Source organism: Ursus maritimus, unplaced genomic scaffold, assembly GCF_017311325.1.
Source record: "Ursus maritimus isolate PB19 unplaced genomic scaffold, ASM1731132v1 scaffold_20, whole genome shotgun sequence".
In the NCBI taxonomy this organism is placed as follows: Eukaryota; Metazoa; Chordata; class Mammalia; order Carnivora; family Ursidae; genus Ursus; species Ursus maritimus.
This window is the reverse complement of record NW_024424453.1, coordinates 20,389,098-20,408,264: the sequence shown is the minus strand read 5'-3', so window position 1 is coordinate 20,408,264 and position 19,167 is coordinate 20,389,098. Positions and strand designations below refer to the sequence as shown.

The 19,167-nt window shown below is 48.1% G+C and overlaps 1 protein-coding gene across 1 annotated transcript; it reads left to right on the top strand.

Moving 5' to 3' along the window:
* Window positions 1-15,327: 15,327 nt before the first annotated feature.
* On the top strand, window positions 15,328-18,888 carry CHST2 (carbohydrate sulfotransferase 2). The gene has a single exon (XM_008711132.2). It carries the CDS (start codon window positions 15,328-15,330, stop codon window positions 16,921-16,923), a length of 1,596 nt encoding a protein of 531 aa, XP_008709354.2. The 3' UTR covers window positions 16,924-18,888.
* Window positions 18,889-19,167: the final 279 nt, after the last annotated feature.

The following is a 19,167-nucleotide window of genomic DNA, read 5'->3' as shown; positions in this document are numbered from 1 at the left end:
CTGATAAGGTGAACACCATACCCCCATCTAAGTCAAGAAATGCCATGTCGTGAGTTTCCCTGGAGCACTTCCAAATGCCTTCTCCTCCACAGAGGTGACCCATCTGACTTTTGTGGAACTCAGTTCCTTGATATTTAAAAAATACAATTTTGTCACCTATGTATATATCCCAAAAGAATATTGTGTAATTTTACCCGTTCTTGGAATTCATATAAATAATACCGTCCCGCTCCTTGTACTCAGCAGGGTACATAAGATTCATCATGTTTTGTTTGTACTCTAGTTCACCTTTTTTCATGTCAGATTCCATTGTTTGACTCTATAATTTATCTCTTTTGATGTTTTGGGTTTTATATACGGTGTTATTTTGAAGATTCTGGTCTCTTTCCTGGTGCACTTGTTCACAGATTCTTTAGCAAATATGCCCTAGGAGTAGAATTGCTGGGTCATAGGGTATGAGCATTTTCAAGTTTACTAGATAATGCCAAAACCTTTTCCCTGTAATATGCATAATTGATGATTTTCATCAGCAGTGAATGAGAGTTCTCATCCCTGCCGTCAGCTGACATTGCCAGATTTTTTGACATCTTCAGCCATGTGGTGTGTAGTAATATTTAGTTGTGGTTTTTAACTGCATTTCCCTGACTGCTAATGAGATGGAGCACCTTTTCATGTATATTGGCAATTTCACTTTATTCTTTTGTGAAGAGCCTATTTGGATCTGCAGTTTTTTCTACTAGGTTACCTCCCTTTTTTTCCTACTGATCTGTGGGAAGTCTTTGTCATGTGGTTAGAAATCTTTCGTTACTTATATGTGTTGCAGTATCTTCTTCCATTCCATTTATTTTCTACTTTTCTTATGTTCTTTTTTGATGAACAGAAGCCCTTATTTATTTATTTATTTATTTTAGAGAGAGAGAATGCATGCAAGTGCGAGTGGGGAGAGGGGCAGAGGGAGAGGGACAGAGAGAATCCCAAGCAGGCTCCATGCTCAGAGCCGAGTCCGATATGGGGCTCGATCCCACAACTCTGAGATCGATCATGACCTGTACCAAAATTAAGAGTCAGATGCTCAACTGACCGAGCCACCCAGTCTCCCCAGCCCTAATTTCTAATGTAGTTAAATACATACACTTTTTTCTTTCATGGTTACGGCTTTTGTGTTACACTTTTTCCACTATTGAGATCATTAAGCTGTTCTACGTTATCTTCTAAAAGCATTATTGTGTTAATCTTTAGCATTCAGATTTGAAATTTAGCTGGAATTGAGTTTTGTGCATAATATGAGGTAGGGGTCCATTGTCATTTTGCCGTATGAACATCCAGTTGTCCAAGCATCATCTATTGAGAGACTCTCTGTCCACTTCTTTTGCAGTGGCAACTTGTCACAACTCAGGGTCCATCTATGCACGAGTCTGTGATGGAGTGTGTGATGGTCTATTCTGGTCCATGGTCTATTTTTCTGTCCTCGTACCAATATCATACTGTCTTAATAATGAGCGCTTTCTATCAAGTTCTTATATCTGCAAAAGCAAGTCTTCCTATTTGTTCTCCTTTGAGATTTTGTTGGCTTTTGCTTGGCCCTTTACATTATATACCCACCAGCTTTTGTAGCTTGCAGAAGTGCTGATCTGAATAACCACAATTGTTATCAGTGGAAACAGTGCTTCCTGGGTAGCACATTTTAAATTTGGATTTAGATATATTACAGCAAATGGCTCTCTGCAAAATATGAGCTACCCAGGGACACTCCCACAAATGGGTCATAACAAGATTTGGAACAGAAAGATGCTCTCTGCCTGTCTTGCGATTTAATTTGGGTGGGGATATAATGTTGACCTCATGCCTCTTGTAGCTGCTTATAAAGTATGTGCTGAATATATGGGTCTCTTGGATGATAAAAATGCCAAGTGTAATGATAAGCGGGATGTATTTTCCCTTGTCATTGAAGCGCCATGTGTGGTACCCATGCAGATCTGATATTTGAAAATAATTGATTATATACTACTCTGAAAAGAAGGTCTAGACAAAGTGAGTGTTTTTTTTTTAAAGAGTTTTAAAAAACTCTTTGTTAACTGTAAATCTCAACAGCAGGGACAAACTGTACGTATGTATTTAGTTTACAGAAGCATTCAAAGGATTTATCGGATTTGGGGGGCATGGAGTTTGCAAGCCCCTTTGCAATGCTCGTGAGCCAGAAATGAAAATATTCACAGTTCAGTTAATAAGGAAATAGCACGAAGTTGTTCGGTGAGCTGGAGCCAGAGCTGCAGGTTGAGTGAAACCACTGTAGGCGCACAGGCGTAAACACACACCCTTAGCGACGGGGAGGCTGGTGACTAAAGGGTTAATATCAGACACACAACCCTGAACCAAAATCCAAACATAAAAACCAACCAGTGGCTCCAGTAAACTGTGTGGTTCATGACCTACCATAAGCGAAAGGGGTGATTTGGCACGCAAGACGGAAAGTGTAATAAACACACACACACACACACACACACACACACACACACACAAAGGCTCCACTAATGAGCATCCTGACCGCAATCAAACCACATGCAAACCAGGTGCTGTCCACTTGAATTGTGTAATTGGAACTCATCACGGGGGGAGGAGATTCATAGGGTAGAATTTGGAGTGTGCTAGGGAGACACTGAACTGAACCACTAAAGGTTAATGGAGCAGTTAAGCTGAGGAAGGTTGCAAAATCAATCTTACAGCCAGGATGTTTGTACATTCCTTCATTCATTCACTGAACAAATATTTGCTCAGTGTACTCCATATGCAAAGTACTCATGCTAAGTCCTAAAGCCATTTTAAAGCTGCGCATGGATAGTACAATAAATGTTCACATCGATTCCTTCAGTGGCAACACGTCTACATTTTCCACCACATATGGTCTTTGTCTTAAGAAACTTTGTTTCTGGGACAGTGTTTCTGAAAGACCAGAACCCTCCTACTCATGGTAAGTCAGATAGTTTTTTGAAGAATGAGGGGTGATTTTTAATTTTAGTCTGGGGTTGATCTGTCTTTAACATTTTTTTTCCCCCTTGATCTACCTCATTTAATCTTCTTGAGAATCCTGCGAAATAATTCTCATGATCTCGACTCTGGGATGAGGAAACCAAAGCTCTCCAGGTCACACGGGGCTGCCCCCAAGATCATCCAACCAGACCAGGGAGAGTCTGGAACGTGACCTTAGGTCTGGTGACTCGGTCCCTGCCACCCCAGCCCGGCTCATGGCTTCCAACCTGCTCTCCGGCAGCAGGACTCCTCCCCCTCCCCCCGCTTCGGAAATTCTTGCAACCCTTCCAGAATCTGCTCCAGAGAGTATGGTGAAGCTCATTGATGTTAGAACCCAGAGGCCCAGGTGCAGCAACCCTGTAAGACACTAATTTTCCCAGGGCTTTCGTGTCCTCAGCCCCTTCAATAATGGTGGAAATTGGACCTCAGAACATCCCTCCTGTTGCTCTGAAGGCCAGATGCCTCCTCCAGCCCCCCTCCCCAGGATCTTTAACATTTTTAAATACTTGTTAATCTTCCCCTCGTTTAAAGAAAATCCCAGAGATCATGTCTAAACCTTTTATAGGCAGTAATCTAACTAGGATTTAATAACTTTCTTATGTTTTTTGGTTACCTTTCATTTCTGGAGCGTAATGGTTTTCCACATGATATTCAGTTTTTATTTACACATAGGTTAGGTCTTTTTTTTTTTTTTTAAGATTTTATTTATTTATTTGACAGAGATAGAGACAGCCAGCGAGAGAGGGAACACAAGCAGGGGGAGTGGGAGAGGAAGGAGCAGGCTCGTGGCAGAGGAGCCTGATGTGGGGCTCGATCCCATAACGCCGGGATCACGCCCTGAGCCGAAGGCAGACGCCCAACCGCTGTGCCACCCAGGCGCCCTAGGTTAGGTCTTGAACAAGGAGTCAGACGAAAGAAGATGGTAAATACATAACAGAAGAAGCAGTACGGGCACCTGGCAAGAAAGAGGGGGCGTGGCAGTGAAATGAACGAAGCTTGGGAAACCCAGAGGAAGAAGTAAGGATGCACACACTCCGCTCAGCCGACTCAGTGGTTCAAGCATGAACCACAGAAAGCACTGGGCATTGGCCGCCTCTCCTTCCCGTGCTAATTGTGGAAGCTCGCTGGTGGAGGCTTTTCAGCCTTTCTGTGGATGGAGACTGGCATTGGAGCAAGGGGCCTTCCAACTGGCGGAAATGACTGTGGAAGCCTGAGGGTCAAGGTGTGGACTGCAGGTGCCGGTGGTGCCCGTGTTAAGTGTGCATCAGAATCGGCAGGAGTGACTTTTCCAGGACTCACCCTTGGAGGTAATATTCAGCGAGTGGGAGGAAGGGAGTGTTTAAACCTCATTTGGAGAAGGTCATTGGACGGCAATTTGAGAAGGCCTGTGAATCTAGAGAATGAACACAGAGCTGCAGTGTGTAACCTGTGGTCATGGACTTGCCGTTCAACTAGGTGCTTCCACTTCCTCAGCTCTTCACTGCCATCCATGACTAAGCTTGGTTTCAGCATATTCATGTATCTTTCCCATTGCCCATGAGGCTTCCATGCACATGAGCAAGCAGCGGGTGGCATTTTTGTGGGAGATATTGGGAGGAGAATGCTTGGATGTGGAGGATGGGGAGAGATCTTATGTGAATTCTCTGCTCGTGCTTTCTATCTACGCCGAGTGCAGGGTTCAGCTCTCAGTGATCCTTGGGGAGCACCATGAAGTCAGGATGCTGAAATTCTACTGGACCTCGCTATTCATGGGCAAAATGAATGCCTCATTTCTAGTCTTCTTGAAATATCTATCCTTCTCTGGTGAGCAATTATAAGGATGAGCATCTGAAATTGCTTTGAAAGTGAACCATGGTTGTGCAGATGACATTATCTACCTTTTTCCTGACAGCAAGAATCAGCAATGTGGGGAGTCTCGTAGGTAAATAAAGACTTTGTGAATCGGGAGGAATCATGGGATTAAACTAAATGTGAGCCCCGAATGCACACAGTGCATATTCAGCACTTCGCCTTGAACCACCAGATGGATAATAATCTGTTAGAGGATCTTCTGTGGGGGTTATTTAAAAGGATAGAAAAGATTGCTGACCCAGGCTGGGACTGGATGCAAGCTGTGGGCACATCTGCAGCTATTGAGCACATATTTCTAAGGGTTTCCAGCAAAACATAAGTAAACAATTGCCTGCCTGAGTGATATGGGAGTTTCATAAGGGCCATAAACACCCAAGCTGATGGCCAACATGGTTGGACAAATCCAGCTGTTTACAGAAACAAAGCCATTCAGCCAATACATACCAAATGGCAGCATCTTTCTTGGGTTCTTTTCCAACATGGCGTGTCAGGCAGAAGGGTAAAATTTGAGGCATGGACACCCAGGTGTCCTGACCTGGTGACACAGCAAAAATGCTGCAAATAGGTGATGGTGTTGTGTCCTCCACAGCATTATGGACAGAATTAAACAAGCCAGGGATCCAAAAGCTTCCAGAGCAGTGCCATGCACATTAATTGAGAACTATTAATTTTCGCCAGAGGGAGAGGGCTTCTTTCTGTCATCGGTGACTGTTGTTCTCTCTGTTGGCACTGCTGTTGTGTCAAGCACGGTATGATGTGTTGTGATGTTACACACCAAATTTTCGTTCCCCGGGCACAGGGTCCAGGCCGTGGCATCGGCGGGACATTGGTTTTCCATAATGAGCATAAAGTGATGAACTGAACAAGTAGGTCTAGAGCCCCCCGGTCTCTTACGTACTGTGCAGAGGAGATTTGGGGGGAAAGTAAACGACATATCCATCATCAAAATAACAGTGGAAAAATAGGCCTGAATGAACCCAGGTGTTTGTCGTAAAAATCAAAGCGATATCTTTGTACAATAAACCCCTACTTTCTTACTTTGTACTGAAATCTCATCAAGTCGATTAGATTCTGAAATAAATGACAAATGGGGCATTGGCTGGAGATGGAGAAAGCACTACATTTTCGTATGAAGGCCAGGAGTTTAGATATTTATTGGGTTGGAACTTGACCTGTGGCATTAAAATGCAGATTGTCTCCCCAAAACTGTAAGTGGAACACAGACGTGCAGAAGAGACTTTTCTGCATAATAAGTTGTGCCCTAACAATGCAATCGCGCGTAAAAATAGACAGCTAACAAGGCAAAGGAAAAGGAACAGTTCAACAAATCAACAAAACATTCTGTGCTCTAGAAATGAATGTGACAGAAGCTGCAGTGGAGCCGAAAGGTTGCTCCTTTGAAGTGAGTAAAACCACATGTTGTGTCGTGACTGAGAAGAGAGGGATCTGTAGAAGGACAAGGATATATCATCTGAAAACTAATGAGATGTTCCATTTTGAGCCAAAGTTGCATCCAACTTTTTAGCATGTAACGAGGTGAGATCGGAGCCAGAAGATAACGAGTGGACATAAAACTTCGGGAATTCGGAACTCGGACAGAAAGCAAAAGGGGGGCGAAGGCTGAGCTATAGAGCTGAGAAGATGAGAAACTATCCGGGCTGAGGGCTACTTTCTTACTTTCTTTTTTCTTTTTTTAAAATTTTATTTACTCATCTGACAGAGAGCGAGAGAGCACAAGCAGGGGGAGCAGCAGAGGGAGAGGGAGAAGCAGGCTCCCTGCTGAGCAGGGAGCCCAATGTGGGACTCGATCCCAGGACCCTGGGGTTATGACCTGAGCCGAAGGCAGACGCTTCACCACCTGAGCCACCCCGGCGCCCCTGAAGGCTACTTTCTCTCTCCAATTTCTTCGCCTGTTGGTTTTGCTATCTCGTGACTGCCCAAACAACGCATGTATGAAATCGTACATTCTACTCCATTCACTGATACATCTTAGAAATGACATGCATAAGCACGGAGGTCACCTAAGGAAAATTGCAATGTTTCTGCATATTAGTTTGTCTATAAGTTACAGGAACAGAGATAACATTGCCTAGAATGGAATATTCTTCTGTGTGTGGCAATGTGTACCATGAGCCTCATGACACGCCCCAAACACTCATTTTTCTGCAGGAAGAACCGATGTCACAATATGTTGTTCTTGTAATTAAGTGCTGCCGTAATTTCTTTTTCTTTCTGTTTAATGCAAGCAAAGCAGCACTTTCCATTGCTTTCGGTAAATGCAGAAGTTGAGAGTGACAGACTAGTTCTGGGAATTCGTAAGCATTCTTTTACTTACTTTGGTGCGGAGCGCAGGCTCTCCTGTGATTGTGCAGGTTGCGTCCCGCAGTCTCCAGTGTCTGCTCACTAGCTGTGGACCCTGACGTGGGGCTGTCCCTGGGGCAGGGAAGGGGATGAGGGAGGCATCCTTTTCAATTTGCACTGCTCCAGAAGAATCCTCTACTAGCCATCTGATAATCTTATGTAGCCCAGAGGCGGGAATGGGGGGAACCAGTCCACCCACCTGCATGACCCTGAGTAATTTATTGCAGGTGTTTACCCACCATTAAACATCGAAGTGACTGCTACCTTGCTCCCTAAACTCCAATGTGCCATCAGTCACTCAGGCATCTTGCTAACATGCAGATACTGGTGCAAGACGTCTGTGGCCTGAGATTTTGCATTCGAACAAGCTGTCAGGTCACCTGGGTTCAGCTGATCCACTGACCACACTCTGGGTAGCAAGGCCCGGTGGACATCAAGGCCAAGAAAACACACAGGTCAGCTCCAGCTGGGATGGGCTCCATCCTCCCTGCCAACCACATGAACACTTCTCCCCATCTTTCTGCCCCTATAACCCTCAACCAGAACCCTCCCCATCCTGGAAAAAAGCCTCACCAAACCACATCCCCAAATATCCCTAACAAAAGAGGGGGAAAGAAAGTGGTAGGACATCCTTCTTTGCTATAGATCCTAAGTTCTCTCAACTTGCTTCATTCTGCCCCAAAGGGAAAAGGCCCTTCCCCTGGGGTGAGGACAGGAATTGCTGTTGATTAACTGCTCCAAGCCGGTGCTGTGTGCTTGACCTCTGCACTCTCCCCGGCTTCTGTCTATTCCATGAGTCCGATATTATTACCCATACACTCTTATCCTGTATTGCAGACGGGAAACTGAGGCTCAAAGAGATTACACATCTTGTCCGAGAACATCAAACTTGTAAGCAAATTTGTGGGGAGTTAAATCCAGGGCTGGTTCCAAATTCTGTACCCGAGCCACCATCTATTTTTAAATCTCAAAGAACTTAATTCTTTCTGTTACTAAAGAGAGGGGTTTCCAGTTGACAGCCTTTTATCAGATACTGTGGCACCTGAGGTAGAAGTCACATTGAAGGCATGAGGGGGTCACGGTAGATACCCCTGTATTTGTTTTAACCAGAATTCTATCAGCGCAGACACGTGGATGTCCCACGGAGTTTCTGCTAATGCGATGTTATCTCTGCGTCCTCACGACTGTTGATTTCAGTGGCTGATGGATGATTTTTAAAGCATTTCTGATCATGGACTAACACTTCGGTGTCAAAGCTTCTCCTCTTTTCAAATGTCGTACTTCAGAATACTCTGCGAGTCATCGTGCGGACTGATAAGGATGGGCGGCGGGGTGGAGAAGGGTCCGGTCCACGGAGGGGGGCATCTCTCAGCAGACACGAGGAGGCCTGGCCTCTGAGCAGCTGGCTGTCAGGGGACAGACCCTCTGTGGGGAGGACAGGCTTACTCAAGGAGGAATTCCTGTGAACTGGAGCTCCACACTGGGGATGAGGGGGCGTCGGTCAGGGCAAAGCACACTGCGCACTCCCAGTTCAACCTTACTTAGTGTGCTCCTAGCTCACGAGTCCTGACACATGGAGGGGGAAAGCCAGGGAAATGAAATGATTATCAAATGCTTCAAGACCACTTTCTAGCTGAAGATAGTACCGGACACAGCTTTAACTGCCACTGGGCCATGTTTGGCATGGAGACATGGAAAGTGATGACAGAAGCTGGGTCTTTCGTTTCCAGGTAAGAGTTTCTCCAGGAAGCCTGGTGCTAGAAGTTATTCATCCTTATACACTTCACCGTGATAAGTAACTTCATGCAGCATGCTGAGATGAGCCAGCAGGCGAGACCGTCAGAGGGGTGGATGTAGCCCACAGCAGACTGCCGTTAGTCAACTGAGTATTGACATTATGCCATTGGATTGCACTGATTGGTCTTATAAGAACCAGCACTTTCTACCCCAACTCTATAGTTGTTTATTTTTTTTTAAAATTGTAGGTTATAGAGACACATTTAAGGCCTTAGTCCACTTTCCATACTACAGAATTCTTTCATAAGTACTCACAGTAAGTCAGCCAATAAATATTCATTGAGCACTTACATGCCAGATACTATGCTAGTATCAGGAAAAGAGTAGTAAACAAAGAAATCACATGAATGAAGCTTACAAGAGAAGGCAGATAAAATTTTTTCTTAGTTTTCTGTGTCAGGTAAAGCTGTCGAGTTCCTGAGCAACTTTCCTTCTTTACTCTGGCTACTAGGAAGCTCAGAGCCTTTTTCTTTTTTTCTCTTTCTTTCTTTCTTTCTTTCTTTCTTTCTTTCTTTCTTTCTTTCTTTCTTTTGCTCACCTCTAGCTATTGAATAGGATCTCATGGAAAGAATTCTATATAGAACTACACCCTTGGCTTCATGTTCTTTTCCCTTTGATCAGTTTTCTTGTATTTATCTTTCTGGGCCATCTCACATTACACTATCTTTTTTTTATCTTTTCAAATAGGGGGCTATAATTAAATAATAATAAAGGAGTCCAGCAGATCCTTGGGACCAGAGGCCAGAAAATACTGATGATTACATGTGGTTTCTGGGTGTAAATCTGACAGAAAAGGTATACTAATTAGTGTGAGAGCAGTCCTGGCTGGGTGGCTGAGGGGGCCAGCGGTTACAAGTGAGCAGCTGAGCCAGTGTCGGTGATAAATAAGGTCAGGGAAAGGTGTGGGCGCTGAGGTCACTGATGCCAACGCGGGGGCTGGGCTGGAGCACCTTATGATCACTGCCTGGCTAGATGCTAGAATTTAAAGGTGGAGACTCAAAATCAAAAGCACTGCTTTAAGGGCAGGTGGAGAATAAGGCGCAAAGACAAAGCATGAATGAAACCAATCTGTAATTAGGCAGTAAGCCACCATGTCAACCAGGAATTTTTGGTTGTAAGTAACAAAAACAGACTCTGACAAATTTAATGGGGAGGAGGGAGAATTTGTGGTTGTATTTGGAGTAGCTCACAGGATCTAAAAAAAAAAAAAACAAAAACAAACAAAAAACCCTCCAAGTTCATAGACTTAAAGACAAGGCCCCCCTGAAAGGGTCATGGAGCATCTCTCTAGGGCTTCACTGTTGGGATGTGGGTGCTGCAACGGTTTTCTATTTTTCAGTCTCTCTGATGAAGATTCGGATTGTCTGGCACATAGTAGGAGTTCAATACATAAAGAATGAATGAATGGGGGCACCTGGGTGGCTCAGTCAGTTAAGTGTCTGCTTTCAGCTCAGATCATGGTCCCGGGGTCCTGGGATCGAGCCCCTTGTCTGGCTCCCTGCTCCGCCCCTTTGCCCCTTCCCCTGCCCATGTGCGCTTTCTCTCTCTCTCTCACTCATCTCTCTCTCTAATAAATAAATAAAATCTTAGGAAAAAAAAGAATGAATGAATCAATGAATGAATGAGTGGAACTTTCATGGACAGAACATTTAACTTGCTGAGTTTGGGTCTCATACATGCCCCTTGGGAGGAGAAGAGGAGCCCTTTGGCAGAAGCTCCCATCAAAGCCAAACTCAGTGCGATGCGGTGGTTCAGACACTGTTCCCAAAGGAAAGGAGAATGGATGGGCGTCAGGCAGAACCCAGGGGGGATGCCCCATACAGGTAGCAGAGAAATGGCTGGTGGACTCGAGGAGGTGATGTCGCTGGCTGTGGCCGGGGAACATCTCCTTGTCCAGTTAGCTTGTCCCCAACTTCGGGAAGGAAAAACTGCAGGAAGACACTCCAAGGCTTGGTTTGCCAGGCTTGTCTTTATTCCCACACCCACTTAGATTTGCTCTGCCTCTATTTTATTTAGGAGTTAGACGTGTCTATTAATCAATGAAAAGGACCTATTTCCTCCTCCGAAATCCCCTTCTAGTTATTATCCCCTTAGAATGAGTTGGAGGGAAGTATTTAGTCTTTTTCTGTTCTCTGGAAGAGGTTGAGCAGGATAGAAATTATTTAGCTCTTGAAAGTCTGGTAGAAAATCTGATCAAGCCTTCTGGGCCTGTTGTTTTTCTTATGGAAAGATCTTAAATGACTGCTTCATTTCCTTAACAATCATAAGACTATTCAGGCTATTTTTTTTTTTTTTTGACAATTAAGGCAAGTTTTTTTTTTTTTTTTTTTTGGAACTTAACCATTTTATTAAAGTTTTTAAACTAAATTAAGTAGAGCGGTTATCTCTGGTGGTTTTTGAACTCTGTAAAGGGCTCATGAGTGTAGATTATGTTATTTACAATCATATAAAATAGAAAAGGGCCACCCTTGGACTAATGACGGTATGTTTTCAATCAAGGATTATGATTAATCCAATTCTGTGCCCTTAAGTTCCATTGAAAATGCCTATTTGTTGAAAATCTGAGTGAGTCAATCTATCTTGCCAGGGGCAGATATTTCCCAAAGGTGACTCTTGCAGGCCTCCAGTGACACTGACGGGCTTGGCTGGAAACTGTCCAGAGAACTCAGCCTAACATTTTTCCCAATCCTGATAATGGAGGAAGGTCTTGGATGATTTCTCTGCCCTATTCCACAGGCCGGGTACTGGGCCCACAGCATCCCCGGATGTTAGGCCCCTATTTGTCCAGGATTAGGCAAAGGTCACGGCAAGCTTCCAACAGTGGTTCCTTTCCACATCACAGGCACCGAGGAAGAGACCGAAGGAGCATCCTGGAAAAGACTCTGAATTGCAAGGAACTCAACAGCACGCTGAATTAAGGACAGCCCTGTGGCATGACCGGCTCCTCAGCCAATGAAATTATTATGTGACTTATTATATGTCTGGGTCATTACTATGCTAAAAGGATAAATGGATTAAAATGAAAAGAATTTCTGAACAAGTGTGGGAAGGAAGGCATTATCAAGTCTTTGGATGTCATTAGTTGTAACAAAGTTTGGGATTAATCATGACACCATGCAAAATGGTAAAATATTTGCAAGCAAGGAGAGGGTGGAGATGCTGGATCCTGTAAATTTATGCCAGCTGAGCACTCACAGCTGAGCCCTCACTGTGGGGGCGGATGGCAAATGGATTTACTATTTTGCCAACTCTAGTAAAGTGTTAGAAAATTGCAACAAAATTGTTTCTATGCAAACAATTGTTTAAGAAAGGGTCTTACATCAAAGAACTGCAAAGCACCATGCTTTCTGAGTAACCACAAAGCCAGAGACGAAAGAAAACATATTAGAAATTATTTTCCTGGAAATCATGCTGAATATTGAGATTTTCTTTCTTCCACAACTCCCTCTCTTCCATCAGTCTTTTAATGAGCCAATACCACTTACTTTTTTGTGTGGGATGGAAAAGGTAGAGGGAAGAAGGGACAGGGACTTTTGAGAAAGCAGGGGAAGGGAGGTGGGTGGGTCCAGAAATGGAGAGATGGGAAGAAACTCCATTAAATTCTACCACCTTCCTCTGTAAACAGGGATTCAAGTCTGTCCTGACCGCTCCCAGAAGTGATGCGCTTGCTGCTAGGGAAAGCCGCAGGTAAGCTCTGCTCTGCCTCCTCCCATCTTTATGAAACCTGTCCCAGACACACCTCATCCTTACACTTTATCAGAACCACAGGGGGAATAACTATCTGAACTTACTCGCGGCCTTATGGATTTTGTTCTGGAAAACGGGTTAAATCAAGTTCTTTGAACATTTTTCTATCCTGAAAACCCGCGTGAGTTAAGTCACTTTCCAAGAGTCCTTGCTCTCCTAAGATTCTATAAAACTCAGTGAGGAATAATAGCGCAAAGAGCAACATTTTAAATTTAGAAGGATCCTCTGGCTGAGAGAAGCTACCCAAAATAGTACAAACATAATTTTGTAGTAACTTTGTCAAACTTCCAAAAACTTCACGGGGCAGGAGGTAACAGAACGCCTCCAGGAGACCAGCGCTCTGTTTACCCGCAGCCCGTGAGCTTCAGGACCCCGAGTGATTCGCCAGTACTTAGGCAATGCCTCCAGTGGGGTTAAGTCACCTGGGCATCTAACACCCAGTCCCCGCTGAATTACTGAATGCTATTATAAGTGTCCCCATTTTACGGATGCAACTGAGGGTATGGCTTAGTCGTCTTTGGTTCTCTTGAGAGCGAGAGAGAAAGCTCGAGCGACCGAGCGATTTTTCATCTTTTAAAAAAGAACTTCAACTTAAACCAACTCAGAATGAGTTCTTTTTACTTTCAACGACCGTGTTTCCTTTAGTCAAATCATTTGAACTCACCTGTAAAAGCAAGAAGCGAGACAAATATTTTACTGTAAACTAGAACAACATCGAGTCACTCCCCGACCCATCACCCCAGTTCCCGAGCATTCGGTCACAGCGGACGCGTCACTACGAGCGGGGACCGGGAGAGTATCTGCGGGGGGCGTAGTGAAACCCCAGCTGCCCTATCCGTAGGTGGAGTAAAGCGGGAGGGGGGGGGAGGGAAGGCGCCCCGCCTGCACACTCCTCCCGAAAACTGATGCGTCTTCTTTGACCCCAGGGTCAGAAAGATTTATTACTTCCTCGGTGAGGGAGAAGCCCCAGACCAGCTGGAACGCGTGAGCCAGGAGTAGAAAGCCTGCAAGCGGCGCTCGGAGTCCTCGGAGCGCACTCGGGCCCGGGCGCGTCCTCGGTTCCCGGAGGGGCGGGCGGTGCCGACGCCGAGGGGGAAGAGCGGAGTGGGCGGCCGCTGGGGGATTTCTGTCCAAACTTTATCACCAACTCTTTCCGAGAGCAAAAACCTGCGGCTGAGCCCGGCAGCCGCAAGGAGACTCCAAGTTTCTCAGAGCCCCCGGCGCCCGATCTCTCCGAATCCCGCGTCCGCGGCCAGGCGCTTTGCGCACGGATTGCTACGGCCTGGGTCTTGTGGCTGGCGGCCCGAGCGGCATCGCCGTGAATCGAGCCTCGCATCTCCAGCCCCCGAGGCGGCGGCGGCTGGAGCCCGACTCTGCGAGGGGGGCGGGCACGGGACGGGCGGAGGAGGAGGGCAGCGCGGCGAAGGGGAGGAGCCGCGGCGACAGACGGCGGCGCGCACCAACCCGGCGCAGGCTGGCAGGAGCCGCGCAGAGGCTGGCCCGAGCGCGTTGCAGCCGCTCCGCGTAGGGGGAGTCGGGTAGCAGCATCCTCCCGGGCGCCGCTTTCGCGCGGCGGCGGCGGCAGCGGCGAGGGCTTCCTCTGCCCAGATACCTCGTTGGCCAGAAGCGGCTAGTGTCGGGGGGGGGGGCGGGCCGGCAAGAGAGCGCTGCAGATTCGGGCTCCTTGGCCGATTGTTGTGTGTGTAGGGTCCTCCCGGGCCAGTCGGAGGCTGCGGAGCGGCGGGCGCTGCCGGCTATGCCGGCCCCGGCATCCTCCGAGTGATGGAAGCAGCAGCTGCTGCTGCTGCAGGGTCGAGCTGTGCCCCATCCACCGCCGCCAGAGAGATGGGAAGATTCCGGGCGCGGAGGCCGAGAGCGAGAAAGGCGGAGCCGCTTTGCCGGGAGCTGGGTCCTGTATAAGCCCCCTCCCCCAGCCGGCTTCGCCCCCCGGAGCGAGGAAGGAAGCTGCGGTCTCGAGAGGGCGGCGGAGATGCCGCTGGAGCTGGGCACGCTGGGCTCAGCGGAGCACGGAACAGGGTTCCAGGCCCGGTGAAAGTTTCCCTTCCCGAGCCGCAGGGCGCGCGCTGCCCGGAAACTGCCTAGGGCTTGGGCTGCCGAGTCCCGCGGCCCCCTCTAGGGCGCGGGGACTCCCGGGAAAGACTGTGCGCGAGAAATCGAGGAACGAGTGACAGCAAGACAGACCACCCGGCCGTGATCCCGGGCGGCTCCGGGGTGCGCCCGCGGCTGCAGGTGAGCGGGGGAACCCGGCCGACCCGAGGGTGGGCGTTACTTAGGTGGAGGAGGAGGATGGGGAGAAGGATTGGGGCGCATCCGCTTACTCTGCTTCCCCTCGCAGGTCTTTCTCGGAGCCGCTGCCATGGGAGAGCCAGCCTTGGGCGTCGGGGACCAGCCGCCGCTGCTGCCGCGCCCGCCTCGGAGCCGCGGCCCCAGTCCCCGCGCCCGAAGTCGGCCCGCTGCGTCCCCCTCCTGGGCGGCAGGGCCGCCTCCGCCGCGCCGCTGGCCCCGGCTGTGCCTGTGCCTGTGATGAGCCGCAACCCACTGCGAGCCCTGCCCCCGGGCGCGCCCCCCCGGTTGCTCCCGGCCGCGCCTGCCGCCGCCCCGCGCGCCCTGCTCCCGCCGTGGCCCCGGCGCCCGGGCCGTCGCTGGCCCGCGTCCCCGCTCGGAATGAAGGTGTTCCGCAGGAAGGCGCTGGTGCTGTGCGCGGGCTATGCGCTGCTGCTGGTGCTCACCATGCTCAACCTCCTGGACTACAAGTGGCACAAGGAGCCGCTGCAGCAGTGCAGCCCCGACGGGCCGCTGGGTGCCGCGGCGGGAGCGGCTGGAGGCGGCTGGGGGCGCCCGGGGCCTCCTCCGGCAGTGCCGCCCCGCGCACACACGCGCTTGGACCCCCGTACTCCGTACCGCCCTCCTGCAGCCGCCGCCGTCGGGGCGGCTCCCCCCGCAGTAGCGGGGGCAGCGGGGGCCGTGGCCCTTCCCCGCAATGGCACTCGGGGCACCGGGGGTGGCGGAGAGAAGAGGCAGTTGGTGTATGTGTTCACCACGTGGCGCTCGGGCTCGTCTTTCTTCGGTGAGCTCTTCAACCAGAATCCCGAGGTGTTCTTTCTCTACGAGCCAGTGTGGCACGTGTGGCAAAAACTGTACCCAGGGGACGCTGTTTCCCTGCAAGGGGCTGCGCGGGACATGCTGAGCGCTCTCTATCGCTGCGACCTCTCGGTCTTCCAGCTGTACAGCCCCGCGGGCAGCGGAGGGCGCAACCTCACCACGCTGGGCATCTTCGGTGCAGCCACGAACAAGGTGGTGTGCTCCTCGCCACTCTGCCCCGCCTACCGCAAAGAGGTCGTGGGGCTGGTGGACGATCGGGTGTGCAAGAAGTGCCCGCCGCAGCGCCTGGCGCGCTTCGAGGAGGAGTGCCGCAAGTACCGCACGCTGGTCATCAAGGGCGTGCGTGTCTTCGACGTGGCCGTGTTGGCGCCGCTGCTGCGCGACCCTGCCCTGGACCTCAAGGTCATCCACCTAGTGCGCGATCCGCGTGCTGTGGCCAGCTCACGCATCCGCTCGCGCCACGGGCTCATCCGTGAGAGCCTTCAGGTGGTGCGCAGCCGGGACCCGCGAGCCCACCGCATGCCCTTCCTAGAGGCCGCTGGCCACAAGCTGGGCGTGAAGAAGGAGGGTGTGGGCGGCCCGGCAGACTACCACGCGCTTGGCGCTATGGAGGTCATCTGCAACAGCATGGCCAAGACACTGCAGACGGCCCTGCAGCCCCCTGACTGGCTGCAAGGCCACTACCTGGTAGTGCGGTACGAGGACCTGGTGGGAGACCCCGTCAAGACCCTACGGAGGGTGTACGACTTTGTGGGGCTGCTGGTGAGCCCCGAAATGGAACAGTTTGCCCTAAACATGACCAGTGGCTCAGGCTCATCCTCTAAGCCGTTCGTGGTGTCCGCGCGCAATGCCACGCAGGCGGCCAACGCCTGGCGGACGGCCCTCACGTTCCAGCAGATCAAACAGGTGGAGGAGTTTTGCTACCAGCCCATGGCGGTGCTGGGCTATGAGCGGGTCAATAGCCCCGAGGAGGTCAAAGACCTCAGTAAGACCCTGCTCCGGAAGCCCCGGCTCTGAGAGGGTTTCCTGGGAGACCCAACTGCCTGTGGAGACACCCACAGGAGGACTGTGGTGTATTTAAACAAAAACAGCCCAGACCCAAACTGAGGAAGCCCACATATTCTATTATAGATATATAATATAAATAACCACACAGGCACTTGCTGTCAATGTTTTGAGTCATTGAATTTCAAGGAACAGCCACAATACACACACATCTCAGCAAAGGCAAGACTTGAAAGTTCTGACCAGCTCCCCTCCTCTCCTCTCCCCTACCTCTTCTCCCTTCCTCTTTCTCCCCTTTCCTACCCTCTCTCCTACCTGCCTTCCGTTTTGAAGTGGGATGTTGATGAAATCAAGATCCAGTAACCTAAATCTTGTTTACAAAGTTTTCGTGGTATCTGTGAACAGGTAGAAGAGTAATTTGGTCGTGAGGGGTGGGGTGGAGAAAGGGGAAGTTGTTCGGGAGCACAGAGCTCCGTTGGGCATGATAAACCCAGGAGGCATTCTTCTAGAAGTAGACTTGTGTGAAAAGCAAAGGTTCTATGTGAGAATTAATAACAAAGATAATAAATAATATTCTTTTTAATATTTGCCTCCATTACTTTGGATTTCCCTGTGCTACTCGCCCTGTGTAGCTTCAGAGAGAATTTTCTTCCCCTCCCCCCACCCCCTTTTCCTAGTCTGTTTCCTAGAAAACCACGAAGATGGGTGGGAGCAGCTTCTGACTCCTTGATAAGAGCCTTGGAGTTGTTTTCTCACATGTAAATCACAGCCTGTCAGGTGCGCAGGAATGGGGACAAACCTTCGAATTCGAAAAGCAAACACCAGGCAAGGCAGCAGAGGGAAAAGCTCACACTACTTTCCTGTTCCACTTTGAGCACAGAAAGGAAGAAGCAACCCCTTGGGGGTTTGAAGGCATTCTGTTTTGATTACTGTTCAGTTAAGACAGGGGAACCTTGAAGCAGAGACAAGTTTTGGTTCTGAGGTTAGTTCTGAAAAAGGATTTTTTTGAAGAAGAGTATGTAAGTAAAAAAAAATTTCCAATGATTAGAACACAGAGCTCAAAAATCAGTGTGAACGTATTGTTGATGATGGTAGCAACTTCTTTGGTTAGAAAAATGACAAGTATATATGTCTGGAGTGTTTTCCTAACATGGAGGCATTTGAAAAGGGAAGTTTCACCTGAGAGCTGTAAGTGCCCTCATAGGCGTTTCCTTTTCTTTCTTGCTTCCCATTCAAATCAGCGCAAAACAGAATATGAATTTATCATGGCTTACGTGGGATGGCCGTGAGGGTGCGTTACTTTTCCTTACTGCGTTTCCTAAAAGTAAAATTGCAAAGAAGCTATAACATGTTTTAGACAGTGGAAGGCTTCAGCCAAGAGCTGCTTTTAGATATGAAAATGAATTCTGGGAAAGAGGAAATGAAAATGAATTATGAGTAAGTGTGTTGGATTTTGAGATTTGGTATTTTCCAGGGAGAAAACCATGCCAGTTTTCCTGCAATGGTAATGGTGTGCTGCTGTCCTGAGCCCATTTCTACTGAAGCATTCTGTAGAATGTCATATTACAGCACGAAGTTTTAAAGCCTGAATAGGTACAAGAGACAGTGTAGTTATATATTTCATTACAGACGGTACAAGTTTGAGAGCATCCTGACTGTATTTTACTGTAATTTATCGTGAACTCTCTGCAGGCCAACTTGTGTTGGTTAAATGTGGGGTTTTGAAGAAAAATATGATGAAAAATAATATGTACATGGGAAAGATTTTAACACAAGGTGATTCTTAAATATGATTTTCCTTACAATGTGAAGTCGAACTATGCTGTTAAGAATTCAAGATAAAGAAGCACAGAAGTTAAAAAAAAAAGTTGTATTTCGCAGTGGATTTTATAACATACTCTAGAATGGCTAGTTCTTAATTTCCTAAAAATAGTTTATAGTATTGTGTTTATTAAACCAGATGACAGCTATAACACACTGATCATGTTTTCTATGATATTTTCACGGTAGCGCCTCTGTTGAATTATCATCGGCAGCCGTAGAATATTTGCAATAGCTTTAATTTAAGAATACTTTAAAATTAAATGAACAGAATAAATATTAATGTTGGATGGCTATAGATGAAACAGGTTTAACAGGAAATCAAGACAGCATCATTAAAAGGCAACCATTCTGAATAGAATAACCATTTAAAAACAAATTTCATGTGGCGTTAGAATCAGCTCTTACCACTTAATCACAGTGAAATCCATGCTT